A 21,110-nucleotide genomic window follows, 5' to 3' on the forward strand; every position below is an offset into this window, starting at 1 on the left:
TATACACACATACGCAAACCTAACAGATGGTTGTAATTATCTGCAGGCAGGCCACAACTCTAATTTGAAAGTCAGCAAAACAGGTTATTTTCTCTTGCAGCCTTCCTTGCCATCGCGCTAGACTGCTTCACGACCTCAAGGCAACTCTCTCTCCCCCTGGACAAGGCCTTTGGCCCATGAAGCAAGAGGCTCTTTGGCACCCACTGGGGAAAACGGCGGAGGGGTTGCCGCGCCCCACCCCGCACTGTATGCTTTTCTGGGCCCAAGGGACACGGTTCTGACCTAAACTAAAGTGCACGCATCAAATAATTGCCACCTCAAAGGGAAAAGCATCTACCTGCTACTTCAGAGCTTAATTCAAAAGGGGAAAAACAATCAAACACATTTAGGAACTTGTTTAGTTTAGCTTAAACATAGTCAAATGAGGATTTTTTTGACACTGAAAACTTCCATATTGAAGTGTACAGTACCAAGTAAATGTGTACTGAAGTTATTTTTAACTCGCCTCTCACCGCAACAAAAGCTCCTCTCTAATCCTCTGATCTGCTCTTCTTAAATACAGTTGCCTGGACCAGTAACCAACCACTGGCCGCAGAGACAAGAGAAAGGCAGCTCTTTTCAGAGCCTGCTTAAACACCATAATTTATATGGCTTGCAGTACAATCCAAATAATGTGGTTTATGGTGTCTTCTCCAAGACTATGCCAGTCTCCCGCATGCTGCGTTCTTAAGTAAAAGTAAACCGGAATCAACAGCTTCGGGAACAATTCTCTTTTGAACAGCAACAAGGCAACCGCTGTAGCACTTCCGCTTTCCACCTCCCACAGCTGCTTGTATTACCAGTACGTGCTCAGCACTGGCTTTGCTTCAGAGAGATGATGAAATCCCTCGTTCGCCTCCACAAAAGGTTCAATTTTCAAATGTGGGCACCTTCATATGGCTGCCACATTTAGCGCCGGTGTTTATCTTTCTATATTTGGCACATACCTACCAAGTACGTAAGGTAATCTGAGCGCTAGAACACAGGAGTTAAACCTTGCGTGCAGTTGTCCAAAAGCTGGATCTCCTATATCCAGCTGTTCCTGATGAACCAAAGTGGGGGATGCGGGAGGAGGGAAGGAGTAGCAACGAAAGCCTCAGCAACATATAATCCCTGGCATACTAACCCTGCTCCCTTCCTGGGCAACAAGAGCAGTGATAACCCAGAAACAAGCTCCTACGTAAAGCGGTGTTAATCAACAAGGCCAAAAAATACCAATCAGGAGCCTGTTCTGAAGAACCTAGAAAGGGCATGTACGGCCCATGCTTCTCCCACACTGAAAAGGGAAAGCAAGCACTCTTCTCTCTTACAGAAATTCAGACAAATAGTATCACAAGTAGAGGCTGACAGACCAGATGCTAATACAAGAAGATGGTTGCACACGGTCTATAACAAATTTTGTTTCATCTTCTCACTAACAACACAGGTTCTGTCAGGAGTTTCACCTTACTAAGTACAGAGCCAGGCGCTATCCACGCTGTGAACGTAGTCTATGCACCAAATCAAACTCCTCCCAAAGAAACGGCACGAAATACAGAAAATTCTACACTGGCCTTTACAGCTGGAGCGGTTGGCAGCAGCAAAGAAAGGCACTGACACGCTTTGACACTTTTTGGCATCTCTAGCAAATATTTTTATAAAATTAATGGGGAAATAGTGAAGAGTTTAGGAATGTGGGCATGATCATGTGAGCTGAAGAGGCAAAAATGTTATTAAGAAAAGGAAAAGTAAACTGAACTCAAACGTCTGAAGATATTTACTTAAACGCTCTTTGCTGGAGAAGCAGCTCCTCAAATACAAACACACAAGTTAACATGGAAAGAGTTGCATAAATATTTTCTTCCTTGGAAAGCAACTATTTAAACTTTTAATGAACTGTTCTGTATTTTTAAAATTAATATATACCTTACACCATAATTTAGCATATTGCACTTCACTTTTTGTTTTTGGTTAAAACCAAACCAAACACCAAAACTTATATCCTAATTAAGTGCATTCGTTCCTCATTCAGGGTACAACGGTGCTTCCCAGTCTCACTGCCACTGCGAAAACTAACAAGGAGCTACCGAATTCAAGGGCCACACCAATACGTCTGTAGTACTTCAAATATGTAACTTGAAAATGCCAGTACACCACTAAAAAGCCAGAATACAACTCTGTGCATCTATTTTATGAATATATACATAGCACATTTTTCTCCTACTTGGGAGGTGGACAACAGTGCACAGACCTGAGCAAAACAAGGATAAAATAACAAGCATCTATAAGCCAAAAGCCAGGACATGGCATTTATACAGTGATTTATATTAAGGGATGGAGAGAAGTCTTCCAAGGGGGTAAAATTAGCCCCCAAGCCCAGAATGCAGAGGTGCACATACCTTCCTGGGTTACCTACAATGCACAGGGGAGAGATACTATCAAAACCCTGAGACAGACACCACACACAGTATGTACACTATACTGACAGAGCAATTACTGGCCATGGGAGGCGACTTTTTCGGAGGGAAGGGAAAAGGCGAGGTATATTTTGGAAAGTTTTGATGCTCCTGGCCTGAACTCCAATGGTCCCTCTGGTCTTATGCAAGAACCAGTCTAGTCCCAAAGTAGAATGAAGAGAATTCTAATTTCTTTAGCTGCATGAATGTATTTGGCAAGGTAAAGTTAATGTAGCTGATTTTTTTCCTTTTAGTGTATGTGGTGTGAGGTTGTTTTTTTTTTTTAGGGTTTTTTTTTTTTTTTTTTTTTACATCAAACATTAAAAAAAATCATTGAACTGCTCATACAGTTATTTCATTCTGGCTTGAGATGACATGGTTCATTTGCAGACTCCTCCTACACTACCTCCTCCTATAACACATACTCATACACCTAGTAACATTTCACAAAATTATTCAAGGCATCTAATCTGATTTTTTCAGTTTCTCTGTTCCTGGAGCCCTGTTCTGCTAAAACACTACCTCTGGCACGCCAGGAGCGGGGTAGCAAGAACAACAGGGAAAGAATCAAGAAAATGCTTGTTACATCAGGCCTTGGTTACATACATAGGACAAGAGAGACTCTTTCATATGCATTTCAAAACGCACCTTTTTTTCCCCAATCACCCTGCTTTTTCAGGAGAGCTGTACCCAAAAGAGCGAGCAGTAAAATTAACCAAACTGTAAGGACAATGAGTATTCACAGCAGCAACGGACTTGTCATCACTAACAGCACACAAACCTGTTTGTCTAGAACTCGGCACCAAGCATCAGCGTACCCTAAACTTGCCTCAACAAGCTAGGAAATAAACTGGGACACGTCTCTTCAGAGCGAGGTTATGCTTTGGCTCTTCAGAAAAGTTCTCCCTCCACACAACACACTTTTTAAAAGGGGGGGGGGGGAAAAGCAGACATTCATGTCCCATTATCTGAGTACATATAATAGCTCAGGAAATAGAATATTTTAACTCACATGGAGTATTATATTCTAATGTAATAACACTAGGGGAAAAGCAAACTGTTACCAATATTTTTTTTCGTGCACACGTAGAATTGTTCATACATGCTCATATATGTTCATTTTTTGCCTGCTGATTTTTCTGAAAGGCAAAACGATTGGTTTGTTTTGAGAAAACCAAAGACTTTCTAATGACAACTAAATACAGACTCAACATTTAAGAGTCTCATTACAAGCCCCTTTAAAGGTGACGCACAAAGGAATATAATTTACTTGTGTCCTTTTTTGCTTCTTTGTCATAAAAAAATTTCTAAATATGGGGGAATTTTATTTTTACTTTAAGATACGTTTATGCTTAAAAATAAAGAAGCCAAATAAAATAGATTAAACTTGGAATAAAGCATATAGATGGCTAAACCGAGGATCTAGAAACACGATTTGAAAAAAAAAATTTTATTCTGTAATTAATTTATTTTTATTAAACCACTGAGCAACCTACAAAAGTGAAATTTCACAACCTATGGCAGTCACTAAAACTCCCTATATCCTTCTCACATTTAGCGTAATGCTAGATTCAGGAAAGATTCAAATCTAGTCAGTTCAAGAGTAAAAAAACTATTTAAAACCAGGTAAATCTAATCACAAAAATCTCTACCACAGGGTTGAGAGAAAGTTCTGTGTAGACAAAATCCTAATTTTTGAAACTGCTCAACAGCTGGCTGGTCTCACGTACCCAAAACTCTTAACTACGTATATTTTATCATCATATGTGTTCTCAGCAGGACAATCAAGATTCCACCCCCTTTCTATTACAATAAAAAAAAAGGGGGAAGCTGATCAGAGCTGCATCTTGACTTGATGAGATCTCCAAATGGCAGTCACAGACTAAATCCCCCTGCATCCTCTCAGGTCACATACACAGACCACATTGCTGGTGCAGAGGGTCTAAAGGAGAAGAGAAAAACAAGAACCTTTACACAACCCAGTCACTGGAAAGGCACATCAGTTATATCAGTTTTTAAAGGTTTCCAAAGGATTGCCTTGCCAGCCCTGGGCTAACTTCTCCTGCCATTTTTGTTGGGGAGAAGTTGCTACATTAGGCATACTTCAGGACTATACAAATACATAAAGAATTCTGGAGAACATTAGGAAGGAAAATACCACAGAACAGCAAAACACACAGTAGTTACACAGTCAAAAACATCCCCTCTGGATATTTTTCTTAATTTTAGAGGAAACTTACATAGATTTTATCTCGCTGATATCGCTGGAATAAGTTGTGCATGATGGAGCCTTCATGGAGATCTACTAGTGCCGCCATGTCTTCCACACTCTCTGCACTCGTTTGATGCATAGGCGTTACTTTTTGGTGTGTGATTGTGCTCTGTTTGTAAGTGAATACCTGAAAGAGGGGGAAAAAAAAATCAGAATACACGTTCAAAAACTCAATACTTAAGAAGGGAGCTTTCATACCTGTTCTTGTCTATTCAGTTTACCAAGGGGTAGAATTGTAAGACATAATAGCTTGCCATTTATACCTTCTTTGACAATAATTAGGCCCCAAAGACATATGCAGGGGTCATATGAAACTAGCCCATACTGACAATACCCTGAGGACTGATGTCTGTTCTGGACAAAAGGAATCTAGTTTCACACTCGACTACTTAAGGACTTTATCTGGAAAATAACAAGCAAACTACCATTCCCAGAAAATCCAAAAAAACCCTCAACCAAACAACAAGGCAAAACGTCATTTGCTGGTCCCCCTTCCCCCCCCCCAGTAAAACCCACTCATATTCAAATTACTTTGGGGAAACATGCTTCACCCTACAAGAAAGCAAAAATGAATGGACTGATCTAACAGGGCTACAAGTGTTTGTATGTTCGATCCAAATTCCATTTAAATGTTTCAATTCAATTCTCTGATCAGGATCACTAGTAGGTTAGGTCAACGAACAATTGAAAGGGGACAGTCAGTATCATTATAAGATTACTCTTAGCATAATTAGCGCACCAAGTTCAGCAGGCTGCAGATATTTGAAAATGAATGAGTGAATCAATTCCTAATCAATGCTCTATTGAGATGAATATCTGAAGTCCATTCAAAATGGACAGTAAAAAGCACTAAAAAAACGTGATTTAAATACTCAGCCATAAAACATTTCTACATATATTCTGCAAAACTACTATAAATATGCTCAGAAGTTGCATATAACCCCAATAAAGTTAAATAAACTTTTATGAATACTAATGACATCACTAAAGACTATAAATCACTTTGCAATTCAGCTTCCCATTTCCTTTTAATTCACATCTTGGCAACTCATCCCTATAGACATACATCTGCATTTTGAAGCCAACACTACTTAGGCGATACTAACGTGTATCGCCTGGCTAACGTAACCACTGTTTAACCCACAGCTCGACTTTCTTGGTGAATGTGAATAATCTAATAATGTGGAACATAAAAATCTTCCAAAATATTTTGAACTAATATTTATAAAACTTTCATCTGATTGAAGAATTGCAGTAACTACAGCCCAACTGCTTGTGAACATCTCAGAATTGCGTGTGTGGGCTGTGGATTACACAGTATTATGGAATGGAGCAGTCCAGCGCAAGATGCCAAGCCTTCCAAGGAAAAGAAAACTCAAAAGATTTTCAGGAAAAAACCCACACGTGTATATTTCTTGCAACGAACGATTGAAAGGGGACAGTCAGTATCATTATAAGATGCTATTCATGAAAATAGATTCCTGGCAGTCAGTGTTGCATGATTTTTTTCTGTCTTGCTGAGACAAGTGAGAAAAGGGAATTACAGAAGCAGCAGGCTGAATGTAGAACAGACTTAACATTAAAGCTTTGTACCAGAATAACCCACCAAATGAATAAGGAGAATTGCCTGATAAAAAGCGTTCACTAAAATCATACTCCAGACTGAATATACCAACTTTTGGCACAGACCAAACAGCTACAGCTGTCATTCGTACCAGTACAGAGTATACTGAGGGAAGGCTGAGGGAAAAAGAGGAGGAGGAAGATTTGGGAAACAAATTTCTAACAGGAGCTGGAAGAAAGCCCAAACATCAATGAGACATACAAACAAGCACCAAGAACGTTCCTAAAGATTCAGGATAATCCAAAATACGATCCACAACCATGGGAAAAGACAGACATGTAGGGATTTAATTGTTTCCTGTAAAATACTGCTCATCAGATGGAAGGTGAGAAGACAAGCATTTGTACAGGGCAGAGAGGTTGGTCAGCATGAAGAAAAGAGCAACTTAAACATATTCAAGGGGAAGTGATCCAGATGTTTCAAACAGAAAGAATGAGAACAGAACCATCAGTAGCAAAACTTTGAACCATCAGTAGCAAAACTTTGGGGTTGAAAACAGTCTTAGAGGACCCCAGACTAACCACACAAAGAATAATCTAGAATTAGAGATAATCACATTTCAAGTGGAATAAACTGCAGTTCTTAACTGGAAGAGCTATGGTGAAAAAGCAAAGGCAATACTGCAAAGCAAAAAATAACATAAGCTGGAAGCCTTGGAAATAATGGGGAAGCAGAGCAAATTTTAGAAAAGTAAGCAACTCAAACTGAGGCTACATATCAGGGAGGAGACGGAATTAAAACAGAAAAATAGACTCAATAGGAGAATTAGGAAATCAGAATATGATAGCACATGTTCTGTGAGTGTGGGTCATGTGAACATAGAAAGGAGATAGACCATCATTTCTAAGAGGAGAATTTTTCTTAGTGATTTGTATTCTTTGGTATGTGATGTATAGGCTCATAAGACTATGCATAGCTTTTCATTCATTGTTAAGCACATTTATAAGCATAAGGAATTAATAAAAACACATTAAGAAAAATAACACGACAATTGACCTGAGAGGAGTAGGACTATGGTCTCTATAGTTTAATCCTTCTCTCTCGAAACCAGTTTCCTCTTGTTCAAGCTGGTCCATCTCATAATTTCAGCTCGTCCACAGGTTGCCTTCTCGTCTGGATGAGGAAATCGCTCTCTGAGCTGATTTAGAGCTCTGCTTGTACACTGAGCAGCTAGAAAGCACACTCACTGGTCACACAGGCCGTCACCCAGAGCAGAAAGGACAAGGGTTTCTTCCTCCATGTTAGAGTTATTTTTCCATTGTTTTTGATTTTTATCAGAACTGTGCACCTTTCAAACTTTATAACCTCGCTGCCAAATTTGGTCAAAATCAGCAAACAAGATCAAAGTCAGCAGGCAGGTAGCAGGATCATATGCATAGGCCTCATTTCCTTACAATGGACTGCTGGTAGTCCTAGTATTGAAGCCCTGCAGACCCTGCTTTTGTTGTTTCATCTTGGCTCACGCCTTTTTTAAGATAAGTATGTGAAAAAACAACCTTGAACTTCATCAATACTAATTAGAAGGTCATGTTATAAAATAGTACAGCAGAAGAAATCCTCAGGAAATAGAAACCTCATAGTCATCCTACAGGGTCAAAATGCAAGAAAGGAAGATGAAAAAGTAGGTTCCTGAACTTTAAGAAGAGCATGTTGGCAGAGTACAGGAGCTTGCATCCTCTAAGGTCTTTCCAGCATTTCTGGAAGGTCAAGTAAAACATGCAGGAAACTTTGAATAAGATTTAAGACAAACCTAAACGAAAATTCAGCAAAAAAACACTTTCCTCTCAAGATAGAAATGGACCAAGATAAGAAAACATGCTGAATACGTAGAAAACTATAAATTAAGCCCCAAAGAGACAGCATGCAAAACAATAACTCTCAAAATTACTGTGGAAGTGAAAATTAGAGGTTGAGATAGGAACAAACAATGCAAAGAACAGCAACAAAAAGAACAAATTTAAGAAATGTAAGATAAAGCAGTAAATCCTGCTAAACAATAGTAAAGAGTATCTCATTGGGAAAGAGGAATAATACTTCAGAACGGCTTGACTGTCCTTATCATGGCTTACTGGTGCCATGATAAACACACCACAAACGGACCCAAATGAAGTAGCAACCGTAAAACCCAAGGGCACTATGATTCCAATGTCCTCAGATAGCACAGAGCAAAGCTGTCACAGGTACTCTGGGAATTAGGAAGGCAGCAGTCAAACACTCAGATATTAATTTCTGAAAGGAGAGCCGACACCTGCAGGCTGAAGGAACACTGTTTAGTACCAGTCTCGAAGAAGAAAGTAAACATGACTGAAAGGAGGTGATTATATGCTGCCAAGTCAGATTTCTCTCACTAGTTTAAAAAAAAAAAAAAAAAAGAAAAAAAAAGAAAAAAGAAAAAAGAAAAATCAAGAAAAACAGATAAACAAGGACAAGAATGTTTGCCTGAACATTAAAAATAGGGTGACACACACAAAGCATGCATACAAAACACACAGATTTAGTTATGATAGCCTATTTCAAAGGTTTTAAGATATGACCCCATGTCCTGATTCATGTTTGTCTGGTAATCAACAGGTTTATGAGCTCAACTCTATTCTCTCCAGAACTGCATAAAGTTTATCAATCTCACCAGGACAGAGATGCAGCCAGAGTAGCATCCAGGTCTCCCTGCCCAATGACAATACCATCTGCAGCATTTGTTAGACCTGCTTTAAGATACAATGTCAAGCCCTAGATATTGAGTGTGGGAACTAATTCCTATTTCAGAAGTATTTCCCAGATGGGAAAGAATGAGAAACAGAAAAAATTAATTCATCATCCCGCAAAGACAATGTTTGCCTTGCACATAGAGGAAAAGAAGCTAGAGGGAAGTCAGTGACAGCACATAAGCTCTTCCAGGATATGGATATGACTGCATCTCACAGGCCAGATTCCCCCATCACCCCCTGAAACAGTATCCAGATCCCCAATTGCTGCTGCAAGAAGTACGTTCTCTTTACAGAAGATGCCAGTAAGATACTCTCTAATACACTGTAGGAAGCTTAAGAACTTACAACAACACGCCCTGAGATTAAAGGTGAGATTTTGTAGATGAACACTAGGTAGAGGCATTTTTTGATGGTTCAAGTTTTGTGATGGGTTTTGTTCCAAAATAGTGGAATCTCCTGGAATAAATCAATTCATATGGGACTCCCCTCTGGAAAGCTGGCAACTCCTAAATCACGTGCTAAAGTAAAGACATATAATGAAAATGATGGCTTTACTAAATAAATATTTAATATTGATTATTCATAAATACAGCACCTATTCATGAATACTGCTGCATCAGCAATGCAATATTGTACTCCACAATTTACAAGCATTTATTAGGTGAGTCTGTAACTTGGTTAACAGAAATAGTTTCTAGTAAGCCATGAAATTTGGAATAACTTGACAGAGTATTTCAAGTGAATACACTCCTGTAAATCTACCCAGGAGATTACTGGAGAATTACAGCAAGTAATGAAAACAACACACAAACAAACCATGAGTTTGAAGCAAAAGATTGCAATTGAAATAATTTCACTGATGCTTTTAAAAGAGCATGGAAATCAGCATGAAGAACTTAATATTCCTCACTTCTTTATGTTGAAAAGACATTTTTATCCTGCACAAGTGATCTGGCATGAGACAAAACAAGAAGTCTTTCAAGTAGTCCATGGGGGGCGGGGAGGGTAACATAAAACAATGTATAATTAATTTTCTGCACTGACAAATTAGCCCTAAGCTCAAGAGCTAACGGAAATTGTATTTTAACACAAGATTTAATTGGCAATACAATTTATTAACACCAGGAAAAAATGTCAGAGCGGGCCCTCAGTGACAGGAGCACACATGCTCTCTCTCTCTCACTGTATCATTTAATGACGTGGTACCAAGTGACAAAAATCCCTGCTCAAATACGGTTACTAAGCAGTAGCAGGGGATTTCATAACAGCTCAGTCGAGTGAATTTAGAGAATGCCGAATTAAGTGTTCACATAAAGCACATCAAAAAACACACAATCTCCATTTCTTGCAAAACCTCCAAGTCATACTTAGGCCTTCCAGTCCGCGCAGAGCCAATACGGAGTCAAATCTCAGAGAGTGTTTTTCACAAGCAGTTGGGTTTTTGTTCTGATGTTGATGATCAACATTTGATGGGAGAAAGGCAGCAGGTACCCTATAAGATTCCTCACCAGCAATTAAGTATCTCAGTTATGACGGAATCTTCATGATTCTTGTGCGATTTCTTTGAGATTTGCATTGAGAGGCAGAATTAGGTCTGTCTGCAACTTCAAAACTCTGACACAAGTTAGGTCATTTACAGAGTCTGCTTTCTGAAAATGTGTAATACCATATGTTGAAAAATTTAGACATTATAAGCATTTTAAAACAGTCCCTTTTATACAGAAACCTGAACTCTCGTCCCTCCCAAACGCAACTGATAATCAATACAGACTCAGTTCTCTTTTTTTCAATCCAAAGCTATTTTCACTACTTGAAAAACTGAAAAGAGTAACTTTACTTCCTTTTCTTCATGTAAAAATGCAGAGGCTTTAACCTCTGCCAAATGAACGCAAAGAACACCCACCACACCTTCCTCTAGTTAAGGACACCCAGTGTTTGGCTTCAGCTCCACTACTAGAAGACATTAAGCCTTCCCAAAAGCCAGGATAGTGATCTCATGCTGGAGCGTAAGAGTAAGGACTCTTACAGCAGCCTCTGGCAGAGGGCTGCAATGAGCACTTACTCTTTCTACCAGCAGCTGTGTCTGGACCAGGACATCTGCCAGTGGCCTTAAACTCCCTGCTAGCTTCCAGCATTCACGGTCTGAAATATAGCATCTTACAATCCCCCTAGACAGGACTATTTGCGTGTTCACACCAGGGATGTCTACTGAACTGCTGCTCGTCTTGCTGCAAATACGCAGCACTGTGAACCATATCGGCAACTGAGGGCACTAACACAGCTAGATTAAATTTAGAAAAAGTAAAGTAATTACCACCTCTGTTTTTCTGCTGCCTCTACCCCCTGGAGACGAGCGCCTAATGGCAAGAATGGCTGAACCAGCATTCATAGCCCAGACTGCACATGCTAAAACAAATTGGCACAGACTTCAAGTTACCTTAATACGTTAGGAAGTAAGCTGGGAAAGTTCAGGAACCGCTTTGTTTGTGGTCCAGCTCTTCCCACTACGCAGGCAGCACTCAAGCATGATTAACTCAACTTAATAAAACACACTAGACTCAACTAATCTGATGGTATCTGATTAATGCCCAGTACTGAATGCAGCAGCGCTCACGAGCGTTTACACAATTTAGCACTTCCTTGTCATCTATGCTGTTGCAAAAAATCAGTTTTTTTTTTTTTGGTAGAGGATAACAGAAAAGAAACAACTAGCATCTCTCTGCTGCCCTTCCTAACTTTCTGTTAACCTTAAGTGTGCTTTTCAAGCTGCAGAAGACAAGACTGATATCCTTGCATTGAAAACAGAAACACCGGCCTTGCCAAGCATGTAATTTAAATTAAGTTGTTCAGATCCATATAACTAACAGGATAATGGAAGACATGGTTGCTTAAACATAAAATTCAGTAAGATACAGGCAGGTGAATGGAAGTAGGTTTCATATTGATGTCATCCGGGAAACAGGTTTACAAAACAGCAAAAAATACAAGCATACCTTTCTTCAATAACACCTATGATATTAGCCAATTGAGCACTACAGCATTTGGTCAGCCCACAGACATCAGAAAGCAAAGTTAATTGCTTTCCCCCAAAGTGAAGCCAACAGTCTTTCTTTTACTGCCCTGAGAGCTCATCTACACGAGTTTTTCAAAGCGTTAATTCCAACTGCTATGGTGACGTCAATGAAAATCTGAAAGATTCGACCGAAACCTCTGGAGGAGTTGGCTCATATGTTTTAGTTATCAGTGCCCTCAGCTCCCCAATGCATCTTGTTGCCTACGGTCATTGACCCCACAGCAGAGAAATGAACGTATGCCAGCATAACACAGCGGACTGTACACAGAAACATCCACTGCAAAATATCAACTTTTTCATTCTCTGCTGTTGGTCTGGATTGAGGATCGTCGTTTGCGTTCCCCTCGTGTTTTGAAGTTAAAAGAATGCCATGAACCTTACCAAATCTCTTTAAACTTGAGTCCAAGCAGAGAAAAGAGGCCTTGAGCTCACATTACAAACTGTGGAATGCAACATTCCAGGGGAAAAAATAAATCATTAAAAGCCCAAGGAACCACAGATTAAAAACAAAAATAACAATCCAGTAGTTGACCTTTTTCTTCTGGACACATCTGTAAGACTATAGATACTTACAATGCAGGATAAGGAGGCTTTCTTATAAATCCTAAGCAATTTAAACACGAATGTAAAACAGACTAACTACCAGTATTTTAAATTCTATGGTTAGTTTCAACAACAGCGTGCTCTAAGTAATATTTTTGTCTGATAATTTACTATTTCTCTGTAAGAGCTGACCTCAGACATCCATTCCATTGTCAAAACACAATCTTTCAGGCAACAAGATGTACCAGAGCTCAAGGCTTGCTTTGATGCAACACAATTTAATCTTTTTCAAAACAAAGAAAAACACAATGGAGTTTCTTATTTATTAAGTGATGGGGAAAATTAAAGAAAATAATGAAAGGCACTTACTGATGTCAAGAAAAGAGATATTACCAACTAAATTGACATTGTTTCCACTATGGCCAACACTGGCCTTTTCTCCAAATATCCCATACACGCACCATTTGTTTTCCCATCTGTTAGGTAAAATTCCTGCCCCTCTACCCTGGGAATCACCCCACTCTCAATCCTCCCTTCTGATTTAGTCCACTTTGCACATTACTGCATCTACCAAATAAATTCTGTAAAATCCTCTATTTTTATCTTACCCATTGGTCACCTTACTTCTACCTATTCTTACTCTTATTTCCTGCTTTCACTAACAAAACATCTAGACCTTTCCCCTCTCTCTTCCCTTCTTAACACTCTTCAGATTTGTCTGCACTGCTGCATTGTGCCTGCATCCTTGCACCCAATGAGGTTGCCTGCCCCTAGGATATACAGGGTAGCAGCTACCACCCAGGTCAAGTCCTGGAAGCCTGCCCCATTGCACTTCCCTACGTCTCTTACTAATCTCTGGTTTGCATCATCTTCCTTGAGCATTCCTACTAACACCTTGGCATTTTCACACCCATGCAGAAGTATCCTTTTTTGCTTCTCAACTTCATAGCATGGAGAAGCATACTGCCAGGATGGCAATCCCATTTATCACCACGGTAGAGCTCCGCAAAGCCACTAAATGAAACTTCTTTGTTGTTTCCCTAAATGTCCAATGTCAACAAGCTTGTCTGATCAAGACTTCCCACTGAACGCCTATTTTGCAAGAGGTATTTCAAGACAATTTATTCCACACGTTCATCTGTTTCCATTTGTAGACGAGCCCTACCATCAAGTATGAACAAGCTTTCAATTACAGGTTCAGTGCTCATGACCCTTCAATTGAGCTTGTCTAAACACACAATAAGGAAATTTAATTCAAATTAAACATACAAATTTTACCTAGATTATAGTATAGTAAGTCTCTAGGCAGACCACACTAACTCTAAGAGAAGAAGGAAAAAAAAAAAAGTACCTAACTTTAGTTGGAAGTGACCTTGTATAACCTCCAGTTCTCCGCACCTGAAGACACCACAAAGCTTGATTTTAAAAAGCCCACCCATCTATAAATACCGTGACCGTGGCACTGCAGAAAACACAAAACATTCCTGGCATGTCACTAGCAATTGCTTAACCATGGAAAAGTACCCCCTTCTGTCTGTGAACTGAAGAGTGGAGGGATCACAGAGGCCCAGGCTTTCCCCGAACGCATAACTGAATAAAAATAGCTGAACGGCAGGACACGTAGAAAATATACTAAGAGATGAAGTGTTTGGCTCCCTGTGAGACATCAGGTCAACAGCAGAGTCTGAACTGGAACTCAGTTTTGAAAGCCTAGAGAGTAAGTCATGGAAGAGGCTGCAGGGCGCTCTGAGGTGAAGCAGAAAGCGGAGCCAAGTACGTATCAGAACAATCAAGATCCAGGCCAACCTTTCCAATGAGTTCACTTCTCCTTTTGGCAGGGGTCACCCTACCAAAGGCAGCCCCCACTTGTTGGCATTGCAAGGGTGTGCAACTGTAAGCAGCACCTAGTAAACAGAAGTAACAGCAATACTCCCTTTACTTTTAACGTACACCACCTTAACTTAACTAGCTAAAAAAAAAAAAAAAAGAGGATGAAAGTTGATGTTTCCTCTCAAAAGGAAGATCAAAACATTAAAAAAAATGCATAAATAACCTTCACCACTTATGCATCATTTTCTGCACAATAGAAAGTGCCTTTACAGACAATACAAAGCACTGAAAGCACTAGCTTGACTGTCAAGATCATTCAGAGCTTGAGTGGAACTCCCAATTTTAAATTCATATTTACTCAGTGATTCACATGAGATAAACAATGATTATTTGCAACTGAATGAACAAGACAGAATTTGAATAAAACGCCCTGCTATGAAGAATGGGAACAACTCTGTTCAAGCAGCCGCCTAAAAATTATACTAGCTTTTTTGAGGCACAATAAAACAATCTCAATAGGGTTTTTTCTTTTTAAAAAAGAAAAAAAGCAAGCGCTGATTGGATTACTTTGAATTTGGAATACGAATGGTCTTTGTGAAATGCTGTAATAATAAATTTAGGGGCAAATATAAAGTAGTGCTAAACACGGGAGCTTGAGCTCAAGGGGTTATCCCTATCAAGCAAGCCTTGTTCTGAACTAAGTGAAAAAGGTTCTGTTCTGACGAGGTTTGCTGGGATGCAGAACAAGCAGAGCTCCTCTGAACTATGAGGAGACGTTTCACAGCAGTCCTAGAGTACCAGAGCAACCTCGGGCCTTCCACCTTACAAACGAAACCCGAGCAACATCAACCTGAACCTTTTGGCTTCGTTCCTACCTTTCTTTCAGTCCAACACTTTGTATGAACTCAACCTCCCAGAATGTCAGGGAAGTCACTGCGACCCGCAGGAGCAGATGGTGCCCAAACCCTGCACGGATCTTTCTTTCTCCCCTCTTCACACTTTGATAACCTCCCTAATCTGTTGCACCCATCAGAAGGTGAGGGAGGATGACGGGCAAGGTCTGCAAGCAAAATTGCTCCAAGAACAAGGATATCGCTTGCACCCCCCAAAGGCTGCCGTCTGACTCATTCATTTACATACGCTTGATTTGCTTGCAACTCTCCAGGAGAGCAAAGACAAAGTGCTGCACAGTCAGTATGGTGGGGACAAGCCTTCTCTGTGTGACAGCAAGTGCAGCACTCGTGCTGCAGTGGCACCACTAGGCTCTTAGTCCCCTGCACAGGACTGCTCATCTGGAGAGTGACAGCCAGGTAACTGCACTGTGAACTTCATTAGAAGTTCCTGTCAAAAAAAGTTCCTGAATTTATCACCAAAAGAGAGATTTTGTCACAGCATCAACTCTAAAAGCTAAAGGTCCCCAACTCCAGCTGAAGCTGGAAGCATATCTCACTCAGCTCCTACAAAAGAGAGGCAGCACCCAATAGGCCCAGGTGCTCAGAAAGACTGCTACAAATGACTGGGAGGAAAGGAAAAGAAAACACAACAAGCAAGGAGGAGGCTTGGACTATGGGAACCTCTCTGGCCTCGCAGTGCTCATCAGAGGGGATCCAGCAGCCTGGAGAGCTGGTGCTCTGCCAGAGCCCCATCCCGCTTGACCCAACAGGGTGAGAAGTGTGTAGCGTCCCACGCAGCCGTGCCGACAGCGGGATAGCTCCTGCCAACAGGAATTCGCACCCTTCAGAGGCAAGTGTGGCTGAGTGACCTACAAGAGCATGCTGACAGGCTGCCACACACATCTGTCACAAGAGATACGGGACGCTCTGAGATAACGAATCCTGGAGTCAGGCTGGAAGAAGGCCCATGAGAGAACCACAGAGCTACTGCAAGATCGAGTGCACTCTTAGGGCAAAACAGGTTAGTTGGGCCAACAGAGATCTAATGACCCAGGATTATCACAGTCTTGAAAATCGGCATCCACAACAGTCTGAAACAGCAATCTTCACAGTCCACCTAGCAGTCCCATTTCTTTCTGCCTGTTCCTCCTGCAGATGTTACATCACTTACTAACGATCGAATCATGCTCTCCAGGATTTTCCATTAACAACTTTTTCTGTATTCCAGCTACAAACTTTCCCTGTTCATACTAATTTCTTTCTCCTCTATTACCCTCTCGGTTCCCTTCCCTCTTCTCCTTCCATCCTCCCCTGCTCCCCACTTTCTTCTCTCCATAGAGACAAACTTCTCTTTGGAGTCACTGTTTTCCAGTCAAACCTTCTAAATATGGCTAGTCTGGCAAGGCAAGAAGCTACTTTCAAATCCGTGGGTAAAATTAATTTTAAATTTAGCTTTAAAGTAAACTACCCATTCCCTGAAACACAGACAGAAATGAAAATAAATCAAGTTTTCAGTTAACTGATTCTTCTTCTGATCTGCCCACACCTAAAAAGGGATATAACCTTAGAAAAAACCAAAAGGAGTAACACACAAGTGCTGACAAAGAACAACATAGAGCCCTTACTAAAAATAGGAAGGCAAACTTTAAGTGAGGTGCCCTGAAACATCATCATAATAAAATAATATAAAGAAGTGTATCCTGCCAGATGTTACTCATGAATCCAGTGTTTAAGTCAAAAAATGCCGTTGCATTACATGATTTGTAAAACAGTTTGTGAATGAAAGACATGACAGCTTGTGCACGCATAAATGAAGCTCAGATATATGCAATCTTGGTTTTCAGATTTCCTGACATTACGAAACTCTTGTAAAATATTTGTTTCCATTTTATTATAGTCTCTCCAAATCTTGGCTTGGTTTCTCCTACTGTAAATACTGCACACCTCAAAGCAACATTATTTGATTGTATTCAAATCACTTCTTCGCCAAATCACTTTTTGTTCACATTGCAACGTGTCTGTTTAACTATGACTTTCCCAGCTTACTTCAAAAAAGTCCTTCAGATCTTTCTGTATGAACAGGTTTCCGGAAAAGCATAATAGGTAAAAGGTTAACATGGCAATGAATTGGTAGTGCTCCGAAATCATCTTTGGGGGCTGATTTCTTAGATCTTTTGATTCGGCTCTGGCAAACTTTAGATACAAGTCTAGCATCACCTTTGATCCTTTAAAAAATAATAGTTTTAATTTTCTTTTCTTTTATAGTTATGAGCAAAGAGAAAAATCAGAAAATGATCAATACAAAACTCTGTATGAGTTTGCGGAGAACCTGGAAGTACAAATCCGAATTGAAGCTATTCATTTGAACAGACACCAAAATGCCAGTTCAAATTTCATCAAAACATCAGATAAGTGTGATATCACACACAGAAGAGCGGTATGGGACACATCTAAGAAGCACCAGCTCAGTTTTGGTCATGATTCAGATATATTGCTGAATTCTCACAATGTTTAGCAACTACACTCTTCATTCTCATAAAAGCAACTGATTTGGTCGTTGCTCTGTAAAGGACGGGGCACCTCCTGCAGATATCAAAGCGTGAGTCCCTTTCTACATATTTAAAAACAAAGATCAGTCTAATCTTTGTCTACAGTATCACCAAATAGCAGATAAAGACAAGCCCAAAAAACACCCCTGACTGGCACTATGTACTCTGCACTACTTCTCATACCCCTGCCACTTACTACTGTTCTAACCCAGAAAACAGGGACCAGATAACAACTGATCCAAATGCAATGCAAACCCTAGCTCCCTCTGTCGCTCTAATTCTTTTTTTAAAGGAACAGAGGTGCTTTTCATTAAGCCAGTGTTTACCAGCTGTTCTTGCAGGTTGCCTGCGGTGTGAGGTTTTAACACGGTTATGCTGCTACCTAGACAGCCAAGGACGCATTTTATTCACAGCTCAAAGCCCGTTCATTAGGAACATGCTCCTTTAAAGAGGCAGCTGTCTATTCAACTCCCTTTCTCAAAATGCACAAGTTCATAATGGTAACTAGTGGCTGGCGGGGAGAGGGGGGAGAGGAGGGGAATTCAAGCCCTGAACACAATAAGCTCCTAAGGACGCATATCTATGAAAGCAAATATGTACATGATGACACATAATACATAATGGGGAATGTACAAAGCAGAATACAGATAGCTAAACCTAAAATATGGCATTTTCCCCAAACCTGAGCCTACCGTACAGTTTCTAGGTAAAGGCAGACTTGCTTATAAGGCTATGTCATTTCAAAGTTAACTTCTATCGTAATCTCAGAACAAATAATACGCCTTTCAGAAAAGGGCTACTTGAGGAACAATAGCAAGGCCACTTCCTCCTTTGCTATATTCACTAATTCAGTCAAACAGCAGTCAGGATTTTATCCAGCTCCAACTGAAGGCAATTGGAAGATGACTTCTGGTGACTGCGGGAAGGGGTCTGGGTCCCTGAGGACCCTTCCTCCATTCCGTGCCCAGTTCAGCAGTGATTCCAGGGTGGGCAGGACAGACCAACCTTCAGCGTGTCTCCAAAGCTGCCTTTCCACCTATCTGAATCAGGGCTATATCCCAAAACTGCACAGTATCCCCTGACCCAAGCACGCAACCGTCAGCAAAATCTTTTTGCTGTTAGCAATCTGACCTTTACATCGTATAGCAATGCCAAAGATGTCCATGCATGGAAGCAGTCAGGTGGAAAAATATGTGCAGGTAGTTTATCCACGCTCAGAATTAGCCAATGCCATTGGTATGGCATGTGGAACATGTAAAACTGTTGGCAAGATCTGCTCAGTCAAGGGTCAGAAGATGCTTTAGTCACACTTGCACAGCCTACACTTGAGCTAAAACTCACTTGCCTCCATGCACTTCTTGTAGAGTCTCCTTTGACCATCGCTTATGAACTGGGAACCCTGTACGTACAGTTCAGAGACACATGATCGTCTGTGTATGAAACCAGCCTAGGCCCTAAAAGGAGATCATTTGCTGGGTTCCACTGCTGATCCCTCTGGGCCTAGCAGTAAAGCTAGTTACAACCAGTGGCAGTCCCAAAAGGGGACAAGGAGGCAGTGACAGAAGCAGCCTTCACACAGCATGCTGGAAGGATTTACTGGCTTTGCCATAGCACTGCAAAAATGAAGAGAAGCAGCTCCACTTCAGTTCAGCATCACAGTGAACCAGTCCTTCCAGAGTCTGGGACACTGGGAATTGCAACCTCCATGTCCACAGTGATGGCTGGGCATGGCTACACCGAGTTTCTCAGCACATCCTGCATGAACTTGGGGTGCCTCACATTCCCATTTCTTCTAGAAGATGGGGAGCTGGCTGTATACCAGATTTTCACCTTCAATACAGAAATAAAAAAAACAGACATCCCAGCTTTCATACGCTGACAGGGAACTTACCAATGTATGACTTATTGCAGGGATGGCTGCTCAAGTCTGCAAATCTCTTGAAATCATAATTCTGCAACAATCCCCCTCAAGGGGAATTTATTCCAGGGCTCTTGCATATGCTGCTGGCAGAACCTCAACAAAGAGCCCTGTGTCTGCAGGGGGACCGAGCAATGGATCCAGCCTCCCCGCTCCAGCAGACAACCACGGGCTGCTGCGCTGGTCGCGTGTGACCCTTTCTCCCACTGATGGTGTGCTTAAGATCCACTGAACCCAGGAGGACAGGGGAGTCCTTCCACTGTTACATACGGCTTTCAAATGACTTGACATAAATAGTAGATGACAAGGGAAAAGCGGGGGAAGGGAACAAGAAGAACACGCAAAACATATTCTGATAGGTTAAATTTTCAAGGCGGTTTTGTCATCCTAAGCCAGCATGAATGTTATTAGTGTCCAAAAGCACAAAGCCACTGTTCTTTAAAGTCTTGAAGAGCTTATTTTGCCCTTAGACTCTTGCTTTTCTCTGGAAAAACCATGGTTAGACATCAGTAGCCAATTCCAGCAGACAGCCATGGGATGCTTGAAGGAAAGCACTGCTAGTCACTTAGTAATGCTACATACGTCAGCCTGTCGCAGCAGGGCCTCATTTCACTCTGCTCTACCCTGAGGTACACAATGAGAAACCCTCATAAAAATTGCCAAGGCGCTTTGCTAGGTGCGGCCCAAAGCAAAGGTTAAAACTTCAAGACAGCCAGGACTCTTGCATTTGTTTCTATTGTCGTACTCTCCCAAGAATGCACCCACCAACAACATGTCTTGTTGCCTTAAATCGTCACAGTCACCACAACCGTTACCAGCAGCGCGATCTGAACATATTACATCAGCATAACCGGGACTGGCTATCCCTCCCCCCAGAACACTGTTAACTGAAATAAGAAGGATGGCTGCTGCAAGAAAGAGAGAGACAGGTTTGGACAAGCGGGAAAATAAGTTGCGGGTATCTTACGACAGCAACCGCATCAGTTACGCATTTCTCATTACAAATACGAAACCAAGATCCACGCCCCGGGAGCACAAGCGGCTGCTGTCAACTGAGATCACACGTCCCTGCACGCGGCCGAGACCAGAGGCTTCTCCAGGCCACGCTCCAGCCTTAGCTGAGTCAGAGGAGCTAAAGTGCTACTGACAGTTAACTTCTAATCTGTCCAGATCTTCCTGTTGTAACTCCTTTTTTTTCTCCAGTTTGTTTTTTATTTATTTTTTTATGG

The 21,110-nt window shown here is 41.1% G+C and overlaps 1 protein-coding gene across 1 annotated transcript in view; it reads right to left on the reverse strand.

Annotated features, from left to right (window-relative positions):
* The window catches only part of MYO10 (myosin X), a 171,099-nt gene that overhangs the window by 92,867 nt on the left and 57,122 nt on the right, over positions 1 to 21,110 (reverse strand). Inside the window, exon 3 of the mRNA XM_068931458.1 lies at positions 4,715 to 4,873. Within this exon, the coding sequence (XP_068787559.1) occupies positions 4,715 to 4,873 (159 nt within the window). The remainder of the gene's footprint in view (positions 1 to 4,714; positions 4,874 to 21,110) is intronic.

Source organism: Struthio camelus, chromosome 2, assembly GCF_040807025.1.
Source record: "Struthio camelus isolate bStrCam1 chromosome 2, bStrCam1.hap1, whole genome shotgun sequence".
In the NCBI taxonomy this organism is placed as follows: domain Eukaryota; kingdom Metazoa; phylum Chordata; class Aves; order Struthioniformes; family Struthionidae; genus Struthio; species Struthio camelus.